The sequence below is a fragment of the Arctopsyche grandis genome, chromosome 7, assembly GCF_051622035.1.
Source record: "Arctopsyche grandis isolate Sample6627 chromosome 7, ASM5162203v2, whole genome shotgun sequence".
Taxonomy (NCBI): Eukaryota; Metazoa; Arthropoda; class Insecta; order Trichoptera; family Hydropsychidae; genus Arctopsyche; species Arctopsyche grandis.
The window spans coordinates 16479669-16497997 of NC_135361.1; the positions used below are offsets into that span (position 1 = coordinate 16479669).

Genomic DNA, 18329 nt, shown 5'->3' on the forward strand with positions numbered 1-18329 from the left:
AATACAAGTCGCTGAATTACGAGACACTGAAAAACTCGCAAATTAACGAGACATCTATGAATTGTACATTTATCATACTCAAATAGTGGTGACATAGTAGGTAAGAAGGATTTTTAGTAAATTATAAACAGGAACCGTTTCAACAATGAAATCAGAGAAAATTGGCGAACTCTGATAGGAAACGATTGACCTGGAGTCACAAATATCCAAGTCTGACCAGCAGCACTACAGATGTACTCAGAAAAATTCTTTTCAATCGAGGTCAGCTCATGGGATCGAACCCGGCGCCTCTCGGTGTTATGCATAAACTTAACGACCGAGCTATGCTGCTGGCTAATCATGTGAGAAATATTGTTATGGGTATATAATATTAATAATTAGCTTTTTAATTTGCGGAATTCTTGTGAATTTAATTTTTTCTGTCAGTGAACACTGAACAAACCAGTAATATATTTTTATATTGCTCGTGGATTAGCTTCACATTTTTGGAATGGGATGAAACCCCCCCCCCCCTCCCCTCGTTCTTATATATATTTTTTTATAAATTACATAATCTTTGAAGCTAATTTCAATTTTTTTCAATAACCGATAGTCTTGTTTAAGTACATCGTGAGGCTTATCATTTAACCTTAATTTTTTTTATTAAAATCCAGTAATTTTGTGAAAGAAAAAAAACAACTACTTATTTAATAGTAAGGCTCGCCTTCACATTCAAAAACCAATTATTACGCTTCGCTGCGACAACGCGTTTTGCACTAGCTGTATCATTGCTTCGACGTATTGTTTACAGATGGCGTGGCGTAGTAACGTATAATTTATAAATATATATTTCTACCTTACAGCGGAAACGTAGATATGTATGTTTTGAAGAATAATATCAGAGTGATCGCTTTTATCCAGCTTCATTCGCCAGATAAACTCGGCCGAATATGAATCCATAAAGTCTCGGTTCGTTCCTCGTCTCCCACCTCGAAACCCACATTTGTTCTATTTCTTGGGTTTTTTTTGGGATGCCATTATTATTAAATAAATAAAAATAAGTATTGAGTCGTATGTATGTATGTCGTATGTACGTATGTCGTATGTAATTCCAGGAATGCGAATGAATACTGATTTGAAAACTAGAGACATCAGTTGACATATGTAATTTTTGAGCGTAAAGCGAGCCTCTCCATTAAACATGCACATACCATAAATTAGATAAAGGAAAATGAAACACGTAGTTTGGCCACCCAGCGAAAAGTTTCAAGATTTTCTACACTTTTTAGTCAGTCCAAGAAAATAAATTGTATCAGAACATTGCACTATACCAGTGGTGTCAACCCAATGGTTTCCGGAAACCCGTTGTTAAAAATCAAAAGTTTTCGGAAACCCGTTCTTAGAAATCTAAAACTTCATATAATTTTTGTCAAAAATTATAGAAATCTTTAAATTTTAATGATCTCGTAAATTTCTCAATTTGGATTAACGATTTTTGGGATTATGTCGACGATCGCGATTTATCAATAAATCGATTTCGAAAAGTATCCAAGAAGGTAAGACAATAGATAACTTTTGCTGTGAGCTCTGCAGAAGCTGAAAGGGCATTTAGTTTAATGAATAATATTCCTAACGATCAAAGAAATAGTTTAACTGTAGATAACATATCCCACTCAATGACTATTAAACTTCTTGGAAATCGACTTTCTGAATTCGATGCAAAGCCATTTGTTGAATACTGGTTACATCACACTGCTGATGATACTACATAGAATAAGAAAAAAAACCCACTGTCTGTGCATTAAAATTAGCAACATAAAAAAATCAAATTACACTATTAAATTCAAATTTAACATCTAATGGATTTATACAATCATTTAAAATATGTATTATAACATTCAAGTAATATCATCATTTACAGCCATTCGCCATCCACTGCTGGATGAAGGCCTCTCCAACACGCTTCCACTCGTCTCTGTTTTGCGCAACACTCATCCATCTCATTCCGCACATTTTCCTTATTTCGTTCACCCATCTTCCTTGCGGTCTTCCTTTTACTCTTTTGCCTTCTCTCGGGTACCATTCAAGCACTTCTTTTGTCCACCTTTCGTCCATCCTCCTAGCTACGTGACCCGCCCATTGCCATTTCAATCTCTTCACTCTATCCACTATGTCCACTACCCTTGTCATATTTCTCACCCACGTGTTCCGCTTCCTGTCTTTCCTCGTTATGCCAAGCATACAGCGTTCCATACTTCTTTGAGTGCATTGGATTTTATTTTGCATCTTGGCGTTCAGTGTCCAAGTTTCACATCCATACGTCATCACTGGCAAAACGCATTGATCAAAGATCCTTTTCTTCAGGCAGAGTGGCATTTTTGATTTAAAAACAGCATTCATCCGTCCAAATGCACTCCACCCTAATTTCATACGTCTCTTTATCTCTTCATTTTTACTACCAGACATGTCAATTATTTGACCTAAATATAAATAATTATTTACTACTTCTACTGGTTTATCATCTAAGGGGATGCTATCAGGCATGCAATAACTATTGAACATTAGTTTAGTCTTATCTACGTTAATTTTTAATCCTACTTTTCTACTTTCCCTGTCCAGCTGTGTTAGTCTGATAAGTAGGTCAGCTGAATCACGAGCTACTAAAACTATATCGTCTGCGAACCGAAGGTGACTCAAAAAGCGACCATTGATGCTTACTCCGGCTGTATCCCAATCCAATTTCCTGAAAACTCCCTCAAGCACCGCATTGAATAACTTGGGCGAGATTGTATCTCCTTGTCTTACTCCTTTTCCTATGCTAAATCTATCTGTACCTGAAAAAATTTTAACCGAAGCTGTGGCATTCTTATATATTGCAGCTAACAGTCCCACATAGGGTTCCGGCACTCCCTGTGTTTTTAGAGCGTTAAGTACTGCATTATGACTAACTGTATCGAAGGCTTTCTCATAATCGACGAAACCTAGGCACAATGGCCGTTGATATTCGTTGGCGCGCTCGATTAGTTCGCCAACTACTTGGAGGTGGTCCATTGTGCTGAAATTTGCCCTAAACCCTGCCTGCTCTATAGGTTGGTTCTCGTCGAGGATATTTTTCAGCCTTTCTGTAATAACCTTCGTGAAGAGCTTGTAGACCGCTGAAAGTAGACTAATGGGTCGGTAGTTCTTGATATCGCTTTTGTCGCCTTTTTTGTGTATTAAAATGATAGTTGCGTTATTCCATCCTTCTGGTATAGCTTGGTTCTGGATGCATTTGCTGAAAAGCCTAGCTAAGATATTAATTAGGGGGGGGCCGCCACATTTTAGTAAGTCAATGGGAATATTATCTTCCCTTGGGGTTTTACCGTTCTTTGCAGTTTTTAGCGCGGCCTCTACTTCGCTAGGCAATACTGCAGGAACCCTTTGGCCGTGTGTCGATTCCAGAGCGGGGAATTGGCCGTTGTCGTTCTCGTATAGTTTTGCATAGAACGTGTAAACTCTGTCTATGATTTCTTCTCTATTCCTAATTATTACTCCGCTCTCTGATCTGATTGCGATCATTTGGTTTTTGCCTAAGAAAAGATCCTGTTTGCACTTTTTCAGGCTACGGTTATTCTTAATGGTATTTTCTATTAGCTTGCTGTTAAAATCCCTGACATCCCTGACTATTCTCTTTTTAATTTCCTTATTTACTAGATTGTATTCTTGCTTATTATTATCCCTATCTAAATTCCTTTTATGCTTAATTAGGTTTTTTGTTTCCGCTGAAATTTTGCTTAATTTAATCTGTTTCCTGAATCCACCTAATTTCTTACCTGTTGAGGTTAGAACCGAACTAATTACAGTGTTCAATTCCTCGATGTCTGCTTCTGGGTTTAATTTCCCGTATCGATTTCCAAGTTCGAGTTCGAATTCCTTTTTCCTAGACCTTAGTTGAGCGAAATCTGGAGAGTTACTGCATCCTTTTATTAATTTCCTACGTTCGCAATTTATATTAATGGCCATCTTGGCACGGACTAATCTGTGATCGCTACCTATATCTACTTTACTTAAAACACTAACGTCTTTAACGGAGTGCAGGGCATTTGTTAGGATGAAATCGATCTCGTTTCTGTCTCCTTTAGGACTCTCCCAAGTCCACTTATTGTTGGTGTTTTTCCTGAAAAATGAAGTAGTGATAAAGAGCCTGTTGTGTTCTGCGAATTCTATGAGGCGATCGCCTCTGTCGTTTCTTTGGCCGGTAGCAAAATTGCCTACTGCTCTTTCTGTATTTGCCTTTTGTCCTATTTTTGCGTTAAAGTCGCCCATGATTATTTTAAAGTGGTGACGGCTATTATCGTATGCGTCCTGTATTTTTTCGTAGAAGTCTTCTATTTCCTCGTCTGGGTGGCTAGATGTGGGGGCGTACACTTGGAAGATTTGACAAGTGTACCTGCTCGAGATTCTTAATACTATATAGCATATACGTTCCGATATGTCGCTTATTTCTATAATATTTCTTTCTATTCTCTTATTGATAAGAAACCCTACTCCTCCTATTCTACCATTTGGTAGCCCTCTCCAGTAGAGACAGTTACCACTTTTTAGGATTATTTGGTTTTGCTGTTTTCGTCTTACTTCACTAAGTCCTACTATATCCCATTTGATATTTTCTAATTCATTCTCTAATGCAAGCACACTTCCTTCACTCGATAACGTTCTTACATTGTACGTGGCTAAATACAGGTTTCTATTAGCTAAGCTATCATCCATCGTCACTCTTACCTTGTTGGAGGTTTGGATATTATTTTTCTCGCATTTATCCAAGATGTGTTGAGAAAAAGGCGGTACTTGAGAGAGATTTCCATTCAAGGAGTGAGTTCTTACCGCCATAGACTCTTCTCTGTGGTCAGCTTTGACAGATAGTCATCCTAGGTATCACTTGGATCACTTATGAGTTATTACATGCCATTTAACAGGGTTACTTTGTAAGTGAAAGTAGTTAGTTATGATAATAATAGATTAGCAATTGTTATACTACTTTTTTATAGATCTTTATCGTGAGACGCCTCTTTGGAGACAACGGATTTATATATGTGAGTGCGGTTTGCAATTTAATATTTTAATAATAACTTTAGTAAAGAATATAAAATTACACGAATTACTTTAATATAATTTAAATATGAAAAAGAACTGATAGACAGTTGGGAAACACCGTTTCTGTTTGCTATTATTCTATTAAGTAAAGTTCGTTAAAGATTTTTGGCTGGAAGCAATTATGTGGAAGATTTATTGCTTCTGTGGGACCGACTGAAGGACCCTTTTTTTGTATTCAGGTAAGGAGATGTATCTCGTTCGTATATTCTTTTGCTCAGATTTGACACAAAAATTAGCACAAAATTTTTCGAAATAACTGATATAAAACCGCTTTTTACGACCGATTTGCTGTTTATTTTTACACTTAAATTATACTAGGATGCAATTAGTAAAATAAGTGATTAGATGGTTAAGTTTTTAGATTAAATTTCGTGCAATAGCCGGGTTTAAGCGAGTAATAGCGGGAAGAACGCAGAAGCACGTCTTCCCCGCATGACACGAAAGACCGAACTCCTCAAGTAATATATAAGAAAAAAAATCATCCAAGTCACTATTACGTAAAAATTGAAATTTGTATTTATTTTAATTTAAATTAAAATTTTCAGTGCCTTGGACGAAAAAAAATGTATATACATATTATTATTATTTTTTTTATTATTTTTACATATATACCAGGAAGGCCTTACAGGTAAATCCCAATGCGCCTTCCTGGCCAATTACAAATTACAATTACAATTACAAATGCAGCATTTTTATCACAAGTCGTTGAATTACGAGACACTAAAAAACTCGCAAATTAACGAGACATCTATGAATTGTACATACATTTTATTGTACACCAATCATACTTCAAATAGTGGTGACATAGTAGGTAGGAAGGATTTTTAGCCAATTTTTTTTACCGGGAACCGTTTCAACAATGAAATCAGAGAAAATTGCCAAACTCTGATAGGAAACGATCAATCTGGAGTCACAAATCCAGGTCTGACCAACAGCATACTCTGAAAAATTCATTTTCGTTCGAGGCTCGGGCCCAGGGATCGAACTCGGCGCCTTTCGACGCTAAGCAGAAGCTTAACGACCGAGCTATGCTGCTGGCTACATATATTTAAATTGAAAAAAATTGGAAACCCGATGTTCCAAAATTGGGGTGACACCACTGAGTATACGGATTTTATAATCATTTTAGTACGTTCTGTTAAATTTGTAACATAATTATTGATGACTTTGCACAAAGATGCTATGTATGTCGTATTCCTTACCTTCTATTGTAAATAGTAACAGCCAAATAATTATGAAACACGTCATTATACAATTATTTGAAACACGAATTACCCATGTGGATTTGAGAACTATGGTATCGTTGTAATTTTTAATTTGGTTTTTATTTGAGTTTTGCTATCTACGTTTTTGACCGTGAACTGACTATCGCCAGCTCACAGACCAGGGTTTGATAGCACTGGCTTGGAGAACTACATATTTGCACATATAATAGCATTTTTATTAATTGGAACTCCAAATAATAAATGTAATCGTGAATTATATTTTTATGCGCAATATTTTGTAGGCGATTGAACGTAAGTATGTACGTGATAACGTTGCAATATGAAATTGTATATTTTTAGACACATAAATATGTTTGTATGTATTCGGATATTCCAATTGTTTATTTTTTACAGTACATTTTTTTTAATTTATCGCAAAACAAAATACGCGATTGCAAATTCATTCTAATTACAAATACATTTATAAATACTGCTAGCAAAACTTCAGAAAGAGAAGGTCAAGTACGGTCATTTAAAATTCAGAAATACACGTAACGACATATTTCCTTCATACGATTCCCTTGTTTGTAAATATATATAATGAAATATTTATCTTTTGGATTATTCATTCAGGGCTATGCATAAATGGATAAAAACTGCAAGAAAAAAACCAAATTACATTCTGTAATTTAATTATAATGCAGTAGATTTTCCAGGATGTTAATAAGTGGTTAAGTACATAAATAAAAATATATGGTATTTTTGATTTGATCTTTTAAACATAGTCATTAAAAATCGTTTATAATTTACAATTGTATATCTGTATGAAATCTATATAATAAAAAAATATATAAATATATTTTTACAATTTTTTGAATCGTATGTACATACATATTTTTTATATTAACGATTGTATCTATGAATTGAACAAAAATTTTTACAATTATGGCATAATATCGAAGATATTAGTGAACATTTTCTGGTAAATAGCATTATTTTATACACTGATGAATTAAAAACGCATTATTATAATTATTTTATAACATGTCGGTACTTATACAAATGTATGTATGTACATACATAGTTCAATAGTCAATTAGTTAATTGTTCTCCTTTGTATTTTTTCCTTCGGCTAAAAATTGACACTAATTGATCAATTATCCTATTGATGTACGAATTGGAAGAGTACTATAAGAATTGTAACAAAATTGGTTCCAATAAAACGAAGAAAATGTCATCACGCATACATTATCCACATCAATCAATTTCTTTATAAAAAAACTATGTATATGTCGTTATAGTTATAGTTTTAATTATATTTAATTTCAAAAAATGCTGTATATGGACGTATAAAATACCACAAACATTTCTGCGGTTGTAGATAATTATAAAAGTAATACTACAAAGAGGTGTAAATGACACATTAATTTATTATAACACACAAAGAGATTGAATTTTCATGGCATTACATACTTTGCACTAATAGTGTGTAAATCATAGCGTTTCGTTTAACATTTTTAATGAATTGCATAAATATGTACTACGTACATATATTGTAGAATAATAAAACGATATTACATACATATATGCAGGGCTTTTTTCCCATGTAACGCAGTGGAACGGCGTTCCGGCTCCTTTTTTCTCGGCAGTTTTTATGCTTCAAACGAATATTATAATTTTTTCTTAGAAAAAACTTGACAAGAAGTGAGTTCCGGCAACAAAAAAACTCCTGAATATACATATGTATTACTAGGATATATATATATATATATATATATATATATATATATATATATATATATATATATATATATATATATATATATATATATATATATATATATATATATATAAATATATATATATATATATATATATATATATATATATATATATATATATATATATATATATATATATATATATATATATATATATATATATATATATATATATATATATATATATATATATATATATATATATATATATATATATATATATATATATATATATATATATCCTAGTAATACATATGTATATTCAGGAGTTTTATATACACATATATATATATATATATATATATATATATATATATATATATATGTGTATGTATAAATATGTATGTATGTATGTACTCAGCATCACTTGAGCCAAAATTGCTAGTTGCTAAGGTCAAATAAACAAAATAGTTTTATAAATTACTTATTTTAGATTGGGTGACGCTGGGTATATCTAATAAACAACTATTATATGTATCGGTGGTTGTCACTGCGTCGAAAGTGACTTGAACGAAAGTCGAAAGATCGAAATATTTTCGCGATTTTTTGTGATGATGTGTGAAAAAGTCGTTTATCATGCATACATATATACATATGTATAGTATTGTATACCATGCATACATTCTTTTCGATCTTTCGACTTACGTTCAAGTCACTTTCGATGCAGTGACCCAGACGCCAAAAGCAAATTATGTAAAATTTGATTCAAATTGGTTTGAATAATTTAGAATTATTCTGATTATTGTTGAAAATCTGTTCATTTGTTCCTGATACTAAAATTGTAAAACATAAGGAATATACAGCTTTAGTTACTGTTTATTTAGTTTTATTTTAAAATATATATATAATATATGAAAAACCTCGCTATACAGCGATAAATCGGAAAAAAAGGAAGGAAAATATATTTTTTTGTTGTTTCATACATTTCCTACGCTTTTTTATTAAACCGATTCACCGCCTTATAAGAGGTATGAATATTATATTATACTAGGGTTTTACTAGGTATTTGTAATATAAACCGCTTAAACATGGCCAATATAATAGTAAATATTTTATTAAATTTATTTGAATAGTTGTATTTTATTTTAAATTTATTTAAAAATTCATTTGTTTTTATACGAACCAACAATATTTACAAAGTCTCTTTTGAAATTATATATTAGATATACCTACATATGTATGTGTATTATTTTTACCTATTGACATATAGATATTATTCTGTAATAATTAGCGTTAAAATAAGATAATATTATAAATACTAACAAAAAAAAAATCAATTTGTAAAATAAAAAATGTCTATACCCTTTAAATATAATCACAGAGTATCTATGTTAACATATGTAACTTGCTTTAAATCATCGAACTCAAGAGTATTTAGTTTAAATATTACATTTACATATGTACATATGTATATGTACAAAATGTATTATAAACAATTAAAAAAAAAATATTATATAAATATATGTTTCCTATTATTCTGTAATATTATAATTAGCATTAAAATAAGATAATATTATAAATACTAACAAAAAAAAATCAATTTGTAAAATAAAAAATGTCTATACCCTTTAAATATAATCACAGAGTATCTATGTTATATATATGTAACTTGCTTTAAATCATCGAACTCAAGAGTATTTAGTTTAAATATTACATTTACATATGTATATGTACAAAATGTATTATGAACAATTTAAAAAAATGTAAATAGATGTTTTCCTATTATTCTGTAATAATTAGCATTAAAATAAGATAATATTATAAATACTAACAAAAAAAAAAATCTATTTGTAAAATAAAAAATTCGGGTGTGACCAACCCATGACTTTATCTATGTATTTGAGGAATATAAGAAGGTTACAAAACAAAATATATATAAAAATTGATATTGAACTGAAGACTATGATAGCGATACAAATTGAGCGCAAATGTATGGAAACTTGCATAAAACAAAAGTTCTACTTCCGGTTGTCTGATTGTGTTCAAATTTTTTTTATTACTAAAAATCACTATCAGTATCATACTCATTAAATATCAAGAAAATAAAAATAATTTTAAAGGTCAAAATAAAATATTGAAATATTGTTTTAAAAAAAATACTACTTCCGGTTTACGAATTCTGACCAAAACCCTACCAGCTCTAAGTTAGTACATAAAGGATAGAAATATAAATTTTCAGCTTAATACGTTCAGGGGTGCGGACAGAGTAGTGGGCACAACATTTTTGACCTTTCTACGAGGAAAAAAATCCCGCTTCCGGTTTATAAAATATAATAATATTTTTTTTTTTCATCAAATTGATACAAGAATTATACTTGAATTTTTTTGTGACGAACACACATGTTTAAGGGGTCGAAAAAAATAGTGGAAGAAAAATTGAACAAGAGTAAACTGCTACTTCCGGTTTACGGATGCTAACTAAATTTTATAATTAACTTGGTATTAAACTTAAACTTCTAGATATGAAATTTCAGTTCAATAAACCAAAAGGTTTCTGAAAAAAACATAAAAAACTTCGATTCTCTAGAGTAAAAGTACTACTTCCGGTTCAGATAGAAATATTTAAAAAATATGAGGCTATAAAAATTATTATTTTTATCATATTTAAAAAAAATTCAGTCCGATTCAGTTAGTGGTTTGGGAGATAATTGAATTCAAAAACTTAAAAAAAGAGGACACCTATAAGGCGAGGTACCATTTCCGGTCAACTTAAAAATTTGAAAAAAATTTACGTCGTGTCGATAAGAATTTCAGTAAGCGATACTAAGTTTCAGTTCGATAGGACTAACGGTGCTAAAAATATCCCCAAAATATACACCCACACAGACACACACACACACACACACACATTTTTTCTAGATCATGAAAACGTGATCAGTGATCGATTCTGAGTTCGAATCAGTCAAAATCTCGAGTTCGAATTTTCGCATGATCACAAAACTTCATCTATTGTTACTACGTACATAGATAAAGTAAAAATGATCACTAGATCAGTAACTACCTACACATATAAGAATAGACTTACGTTGTATTGTGAACAAAATTTCTGATTATTAAAAGGGCTGAACACCAGCGCCTTGTCCATACAAACGTATTACACTTCTCCCTTCCTCAATTACGGCAATAGAAAAATTATTTTTTAATAAGCTATGGATATCCACCATTGAGATGCATCTATCGTTTTATTTTTTTGATTAGTTATTTTTTATAGGAGCTAGGAGCCGCCAAACATCTATAAAATCGCCTCTTTTTTACACCCACGAAAAGAGTCCAGCGTGCTTATATAACGGTCGATTTAAAAAAAAAAATACGCGCATAGTTGCACAGAAAATATCTTTCTCATACCGATGATGATTTTTTTTTAAAAATTGGTCCAGTTTCAGAGGAGAAAATTGGAGAATACGAAACCTCGATCTTGTCGATTTAAAATACGTATTATCTGGTCGAAGCAAAACTGTCGCATTCACTCAATATATATATTGATATATATTGTCGCAATCACTCAATATATACATTCAATCAATATATATATATATATATATATATATATATATATATATATATATATATATATATATATATATATATATATCAAAGAAAGGAACGGCAACAAAATTAAGGTTTCGGGTGTACAGCCCTCTTAAAGAGCATTTAAAATAATTAAAAAATATAGATAAAAGTTATGACGGAATTATTCAACGAAAGTTGACCTACGACCGATTTTGATTAGAACTCCAAAACATCCAAAAAGGAGATAAATCAAAATTAGATATCGACCCATTCGTGACAAGTGCTCTGACACAGCAAGATTTTTCCGAGATTTTTCCGAGATTTTCTTTGAGCCGGCAGCAGGCCATTAAGTGAGTCACCGCCCAGTTATTTTATCTGTCTTTTAGCCACTCCGACATGGCATTTTCCTGGCCAATAAACTGTCCCGAGTTGCGTTGTATATAAGCGTGTGAGTGGTGGTTGGCCGCCGTTAGTTTATTGTTGATTTCCGGCGGCGAGTCGTCGTCCCAATACCATTTGCTTTTGTCCACTAGTGTTTTGACGCCGAACTCGACCAGCAGGATGAACTCGACCAGCTCCTGTCTACTCCTGCTACTGGTAGCCTGCATATCATTCGCAACAGCCAGCGTCTGGAGTGATTGTGGCAAGTTTTCCTACCTTCAATTTCATACATGTGCAACGGTGCAAAACGTTTTTTAGAATTTTGTCACCAATTGAAATCATACCTACGTATTTTATCGCTTTGTTTCAATTTGAACTAAAACGGAACTTAGCATTTTCATCAATTTTTTAGACGCAAAAACAAAAGAAGCTATAAGCTACATTTAAAATGAAAATTTTCCAGATTAGAAATACATATAATAATTATTAGAAAAAAATCACAGATTTTGGTTACAGAATGTTTTTTTTGCAATTAATTATATTTTTGATTTTTAAATGCTTTTTAATATTACTAAATTATATTCACAATGCATCTTATATATATTTTAATAGATACTGATCATTTTCTATTTTACAATTTTATTTTATTTTTGCTAGTCATCATTAGAGTCATCATTAGAGGTAGGATAGCCAAGGTGCCGCTCATTGTTCCATTGTTGTAAATCCTTTGTAAAAAAAGTTCGGCAAACCTTTAACAATGCATTTACAACATTTGAAAAATACGCGGCACATTCTGGGTCCAGGCTTTAGTCATCATTGTATTATACTATTCTAATGTTAATGTACAGCATAATAGGAAAAAAATTCAAAAACCTATTTACATTTCTTTAATTATATTTTGATATTAATGTTTTGACACAAAAGCAACTTATTTTTTAACTTACAGTCAAAAATATCAATTGGAATTTCTTACAATTGAATTGCAATCATTGTAAATTATCTATAAATGGAATCATTCAAAGTTCAACATGTTATTTACCTATACAATAAATGTTTGTATGAGTACATATATCGATATATGTATACATTTCTTTCTTCTATTATATATATATAATGTAAATATTTATGAAATTTCAGTTTGGCAGTAGTATTCAATTCTAGTTTAATTTATTATGATAAACGATTTATGTATTTAAAAAAAAATGGAACAGTATTTTCAATATATAAAATTCCGCACTCCATTAATTTTGAATGTTATAAAATATCTACATGTGTATGACATAACGGATGATATCAATTATTTATTAACATCTGCATTGAAAACCAGTCAGATCATTTTCTAAATTACCCATTCGATTGTTGAATTTTCAATGCGAATTTTATTTGCTACATATGTACAAATGGAGTACATTTTCATTAGTTCCAGTCAAATCCAATTATGTACTTGGTTTTGTGTCATCATTTTGATTACTACATATCTTCTAATCAATATACTTCTATGCTTGATACAACATAGTAAAGTAAATATTGTATGTAAGTGCACTTTAATCTATTATATATTTTCGCCAAGCCTATTATAAATACTTTCTTTGTTATAGAATGTTATATTATCTTTGAAAGTTCATTGCTCTAAATTTAGACATATGTTGATATTATGCTTTTTACGTACTAGAATAAACAATATAACATGAAAAATATTTTTGAAATCAATATAACAAATTAAATATATACATACATACATACATACAATACTAAAATTATTCATAAATATGTACTTACACAACTTGAATCTTGTTTTGTCATTTGGTGACTTATAATGAGTCAAAAGTTTCATACGTGTAATTGAGAGTGCTTTAAATGGAAAAAATGTGTTCGCATTAAATGTCATTTGTAATTTTATATCCTACCAAGCATCATCAACTGCGCAAATTTTCCAAGCGCTTGTCAATCTGTAGTATACAATGTGTGTATGTATGATACATGAGTACTGTGAATGCCAACGGCCATGTGGTACAGTGAAGCTTGGTTAATGGTACAGTACCATATTTAATTCGTGTAATAATATTACTAGTCGTTGACTGACGCGTCACGCCACCTCGTGTCCCACACACAATCGTACATATGTATGAACATATGTACATATAGTTTCTCAAATTGTAGTAAATTGAGGTATTTTTCTGAAATAAATACTGATTTTTAGCAATGCTAATTTTAACTAAACGGGGAAAAATTGAGTTACCTAAAAGTTTTTTGAAATTGATATAAAAATGTCGATTTGTTTTATGTACATACGAGTGTATTATATATATATTTTTTAAATGCTTTTTATTATTACGAAATTATGTTCACAATACATCGTATATCTATTTCAATAGCTACTGATCTACTGATCATTTTCTATTTTACAATTTTATTTAATTTGGTTAGTAATCATAGTATTATATTATTCTAATGTTAATCTACAGCATAATAGGAAAAAGAGCTCAAAAACCTATTTACAATCCTAATAAATGCTCATAATACATCTAATACATAATATTAATTAAAGACTCACTAAAGTCGATGACCTAAAGCAGATTGTGTTTAGGTAATCTGTGTGTTATACCTGAAGGGTATAGACATTTTGTTGTAATCACCGAGACTCTTCACAAGTGTGTTAGTATGGTTATTAGTGATTCTGTCATAGAATCTACTGGTTAGTTTGTTAGTAATGCCTGTAACAAACGGGATATAATAATATATGGCATGCAGTTTTTTCAAGTTAGTATATATGGGTGTATTATAAATTATTTTTAGGGATTTATTTTGTATTACTTGCAGCTTGGAAAGGTTAGTATTCGAGGCGTTATTCCATACAGGTGAAGCATAGGTTAATAATGGTAATATGAGCGTGCGATATAATTTTATTTTATTTTGAGTTGATGAAGAACTATGGCGATTAAATATTGAATATATTGAGGATATACCCCGCATCGCCTTGCATTTCGCTCCCTCAATGTGAGGTGCCCATCTCATTCTTTTATCGAACGTTACTCCTAAATATTTTATTACTGACTGCCATTTCAGACTTTTTCCAGAGGGGATTTTCAGATCTGAACTTGGCTTATGCTTTCTAACACTAAAGAGTATGGCGTCTGTTTTGGTTTGATTAATTTGAAGAGTGTATTATATGTATCGTATTGTATATCTTAAAATTTGACAAATTCAAACTAAGTATTGGAAAGAACTTGAAAATTATCATATTTTATAACTAAATTTATAACTATTTCATTCAATGTAAAAAATGAGACATATGTACGTACGTAAGTTAGTTACATGTCTATGTCAATATATGTACAATAATGCAACATATTTTTCATCAATTTATGATATTAACAATATATGACAATGTGTTACATAATATTAACAATATATGTACGACAATGTGTGACTTAATTGGCACTTCTTACGTTAAGATTTCAGATATATGATAGCGGAAAACAATCACCGTCACTACTCAATCACATATGAATAAAACTTGTTTAGTTATATATTAAATTTGAATAAAAATCTAGTGTTTTTCAATATCAGATTGATAAAACTGCTGAGTGGTTAAGTTACCTCAAAAAACAGAAAAAAATATAAAGAAATTTGTAAAGTATGTGGTGTCTGTAACAAATAATCAAAACATTTATTTTTCTTCCTTCATAAAACTTTATGATAATTGTATGAAGATAACATAAATTTTAATTTTTAAAAATAATAGAACTACCATAATAATAAAACTGATTTTTCTTCAGCTGTTAAGACATGCTTATATTTTTATATTATAAGTTTCATTATTTTGATGTTTTTTTATCCTAACTCGCGATCTTTAAGCTTGGGGCTGTATGCCATTGATGCTACATACATATGTATACCATTTTTTAATATATGTACGTATATACTAAATAACAATGCCGATTGTATTGAAATAATTAAAAGCTATTATTTTTTTTCAGGTCAGTTCAGTTTCAATGGAATTGATTTTCCTAAAATTATAAAAATATTTTTCAATTCAAGTTACAGTCCAAGTGTGTTCACTCTGGTTTGTTCACAAACGTACTAGTTTGTTCATACACGAACCATTAGTTTTAATTTAAGTGCTAACAGTCAAAAATTTGCCTCAAATATAGTACTCACCAGAGTTTCCAAACACTCGACTTTATCAACAATTTGAGTATCGAGTAGTAAAAATTGAAAATAACCGAGTATCCGGTTATATTAGACTAATTTTTATTTTTTGAAACTGTAATGAGTAAAATTATAAGTATAAAAAGAATAAAACTATTTCTATTTCAGGACATAACAAATATACAAAAAATTTAATCGTCCTACATTTAAATTTATTTCAATTAAAAAATAATATTTACTAAAAAATAATAATAAAAACGCCATATAATAAAAATTTATTTAAATAGAAAATACGTCGAATACGACGATTCACAATATGACTGTATTATACTGAATATCGGAGTGAAACGACTTTTTTTTGCGGATGAAGAAATGCCAAAGCTGAAAAAAGATATATAAGAAAAGTAACGCGAATTAGAAAAAAGCTGCAAAATACCCAAATTTCAACGTATATTAATTACACCGTGCGGCATAGAAAAGTAAAAACGAAATTATCCCCTATTCGTTCATCCAAGTCGAAGATAATTATAATAAATCTAGGTAAACATCGACTGTACCAGCATCAACATACATATGTAGTTTCGTAAAATAATTTCAAAGTTTGAAATTTTTATATTTTATATTCGAGTATTATCCGAGTGTTTGGCTGAAATATACGGTTATCGAGTAGCCTAAAAAAGGCCGAGTAGGTACTCGAGTACTCAGATATGAGTGTCAAAACTTTTGAGCTGGCTAAACACTAAAGTACCTATTTAAAGAGGAAATCTTATGGAAACCGTATTACAGCGTTGCAATATAATTCCCTTTTCCGTTAATGTTAAAAACTTTGCAATCTAGGGTAAGCTTACATTAGTACGTACATACATAGAGGATAGGACAAACGACTGAGAATATTTAAACTGATGCTTAGTAGTTTGTTATTTTGTGTACACTATAACTGGCTAGACTGGTTCGTTTATGAATAAACTAGTATTTTTATGAACGAAAGAAATGTACACTTGGACTGTAACATGTGTATACAATATGCATATGTATACATAAATATAAATTTAATGTCTCGCTACGCATGACGGTGCCTTTTGTCGTACACGCAAAGGGCCATGACTAGTCGTGTTTCCGTTCAATCCAATTTGATTATTAAACCAAATAATGATCTCGGATTTACAGGTTCCAAATTGGCCAAAATAGACGCTGTTAAAATATCCGGATGCGATGACAGTGCTAAGGAATGCGTCCTGAAAAGGAACACGAACGTATCCATCCACGTTGAATTCACGACAAGTAAGAATTGATCACATTAAAATTTATTATTAGTAGATGCAGATGACATGTAATTGTTTTTTTTTTAACAGACACCGCTGTGTCAAAATTGAACACGGTGGTTCATGGTGTGATGATGGGTATGCCAGTGCCGTTCCCTCTAGCTCATCCAAATGCCTGTGAGGACACTGGATTGGCATGTCCTCTGAAAGGCAACGAGAAGTACAGCTACACAGCAATCATGCCCGTCCTCAAGTCTTATCCAAAGGTCAATGTCGATGTCAAATGGGAGTTGCAGAATCCGAAGACTGAAGATCTTATCTGCCTGTTGATACCGGCCAAAATCCAATAAGAACAGCATTATGTAAATTCAAACGCACGTTTCTATCTCAATGCAAACATAGTTTCCTGAGTGAAGAAAACTGTATTTGATATTTTTGTTCGTAGGAGTAATGTTATCAAAAAGTTTGCATAGTATTTTTTTAATCCGCACATTGTACATAAATGAAATAAGTTTTGTATTTTGTATTACTTAATAAAATAATAATTGTCGTGTGTTTTTATGTGGCACTTTGGGTAAAATGTATACATTACATATATAATATTATAATACAATTGATGAAAAATAAAACAATAAAAATTATTTGAAGCAAAATATCATATTTATTAATATTGAAGAAACCGATTGAAGAAAAAAATGAAATTAACTGAATTCAAATTAAAATAACAAATTTTTGAAATTTAAAAACAATTGAAATAATTTAATATCAATAAGATATGTAAATATCGAACTTACCATGGGACTAGAATATAGGTATAGAATTATTAAGATGCCAGATATATTTGTTTTAATGTAAGTAAGATTGTGATACAAATTCAGCGGTGTCACCCTAATGGTTTCCATGGGTTTCCGGAAACCCATTGTTAA

The 18329-nt window shown here is 30.8% G+C and overlaps 1 protein-coding gene across 1 annotated transcript; it reads left to right on the plus strand.

Annotated features, from left to right (window-relative positions):
- Positions 1-299: 299 nt before the first annotated feature.
- On the plus strand, positions 300-18325 carry LOC143914073 (ecdysteroid-regulated 16 kDa protein-like). The gene is made up of 5 exons (XM_077434164.1): positions 300-360; positions 11829-11958; positions 12142-12251; positions 17309-17422; positions 17494-18325. The coding sequence occupies exons 1-5, from the start codon at positions 300-302 to the stop codon at positions 17751-17753; spliced, it is 675 nt and encodes a 224-aa protein (XP_077290290.1). The 3' UTR covers positions 17754-18325.
- Positions 18326-18329: the final 4 nt, after the last annotated feature.

Excerpts from the sequence above, each read along its gene's own strand:
- LOC143914073 (XM_077434164.1), top strand. The coding sequence starts at position 300 with ATGCATAAACTTAACGACCGAGCTATGCTGCTGGCTAATCATGTGAGA. Across the intron at positions 361-11,828 it reads TGTGAGAAATATTGTTATGG|AACTCCAAAACATCCAAAAA; the intron begins GTATATAATATT and ends GATTTTGATTAG. Across the intron at positions 12,252-17,308 it reads CAGCGTCTGGAGTGATTGTG|GTTCCAAATTGGCCAAAATA; the intron begins GCAAGTTTTCCT and ends TCGGATTTACAG.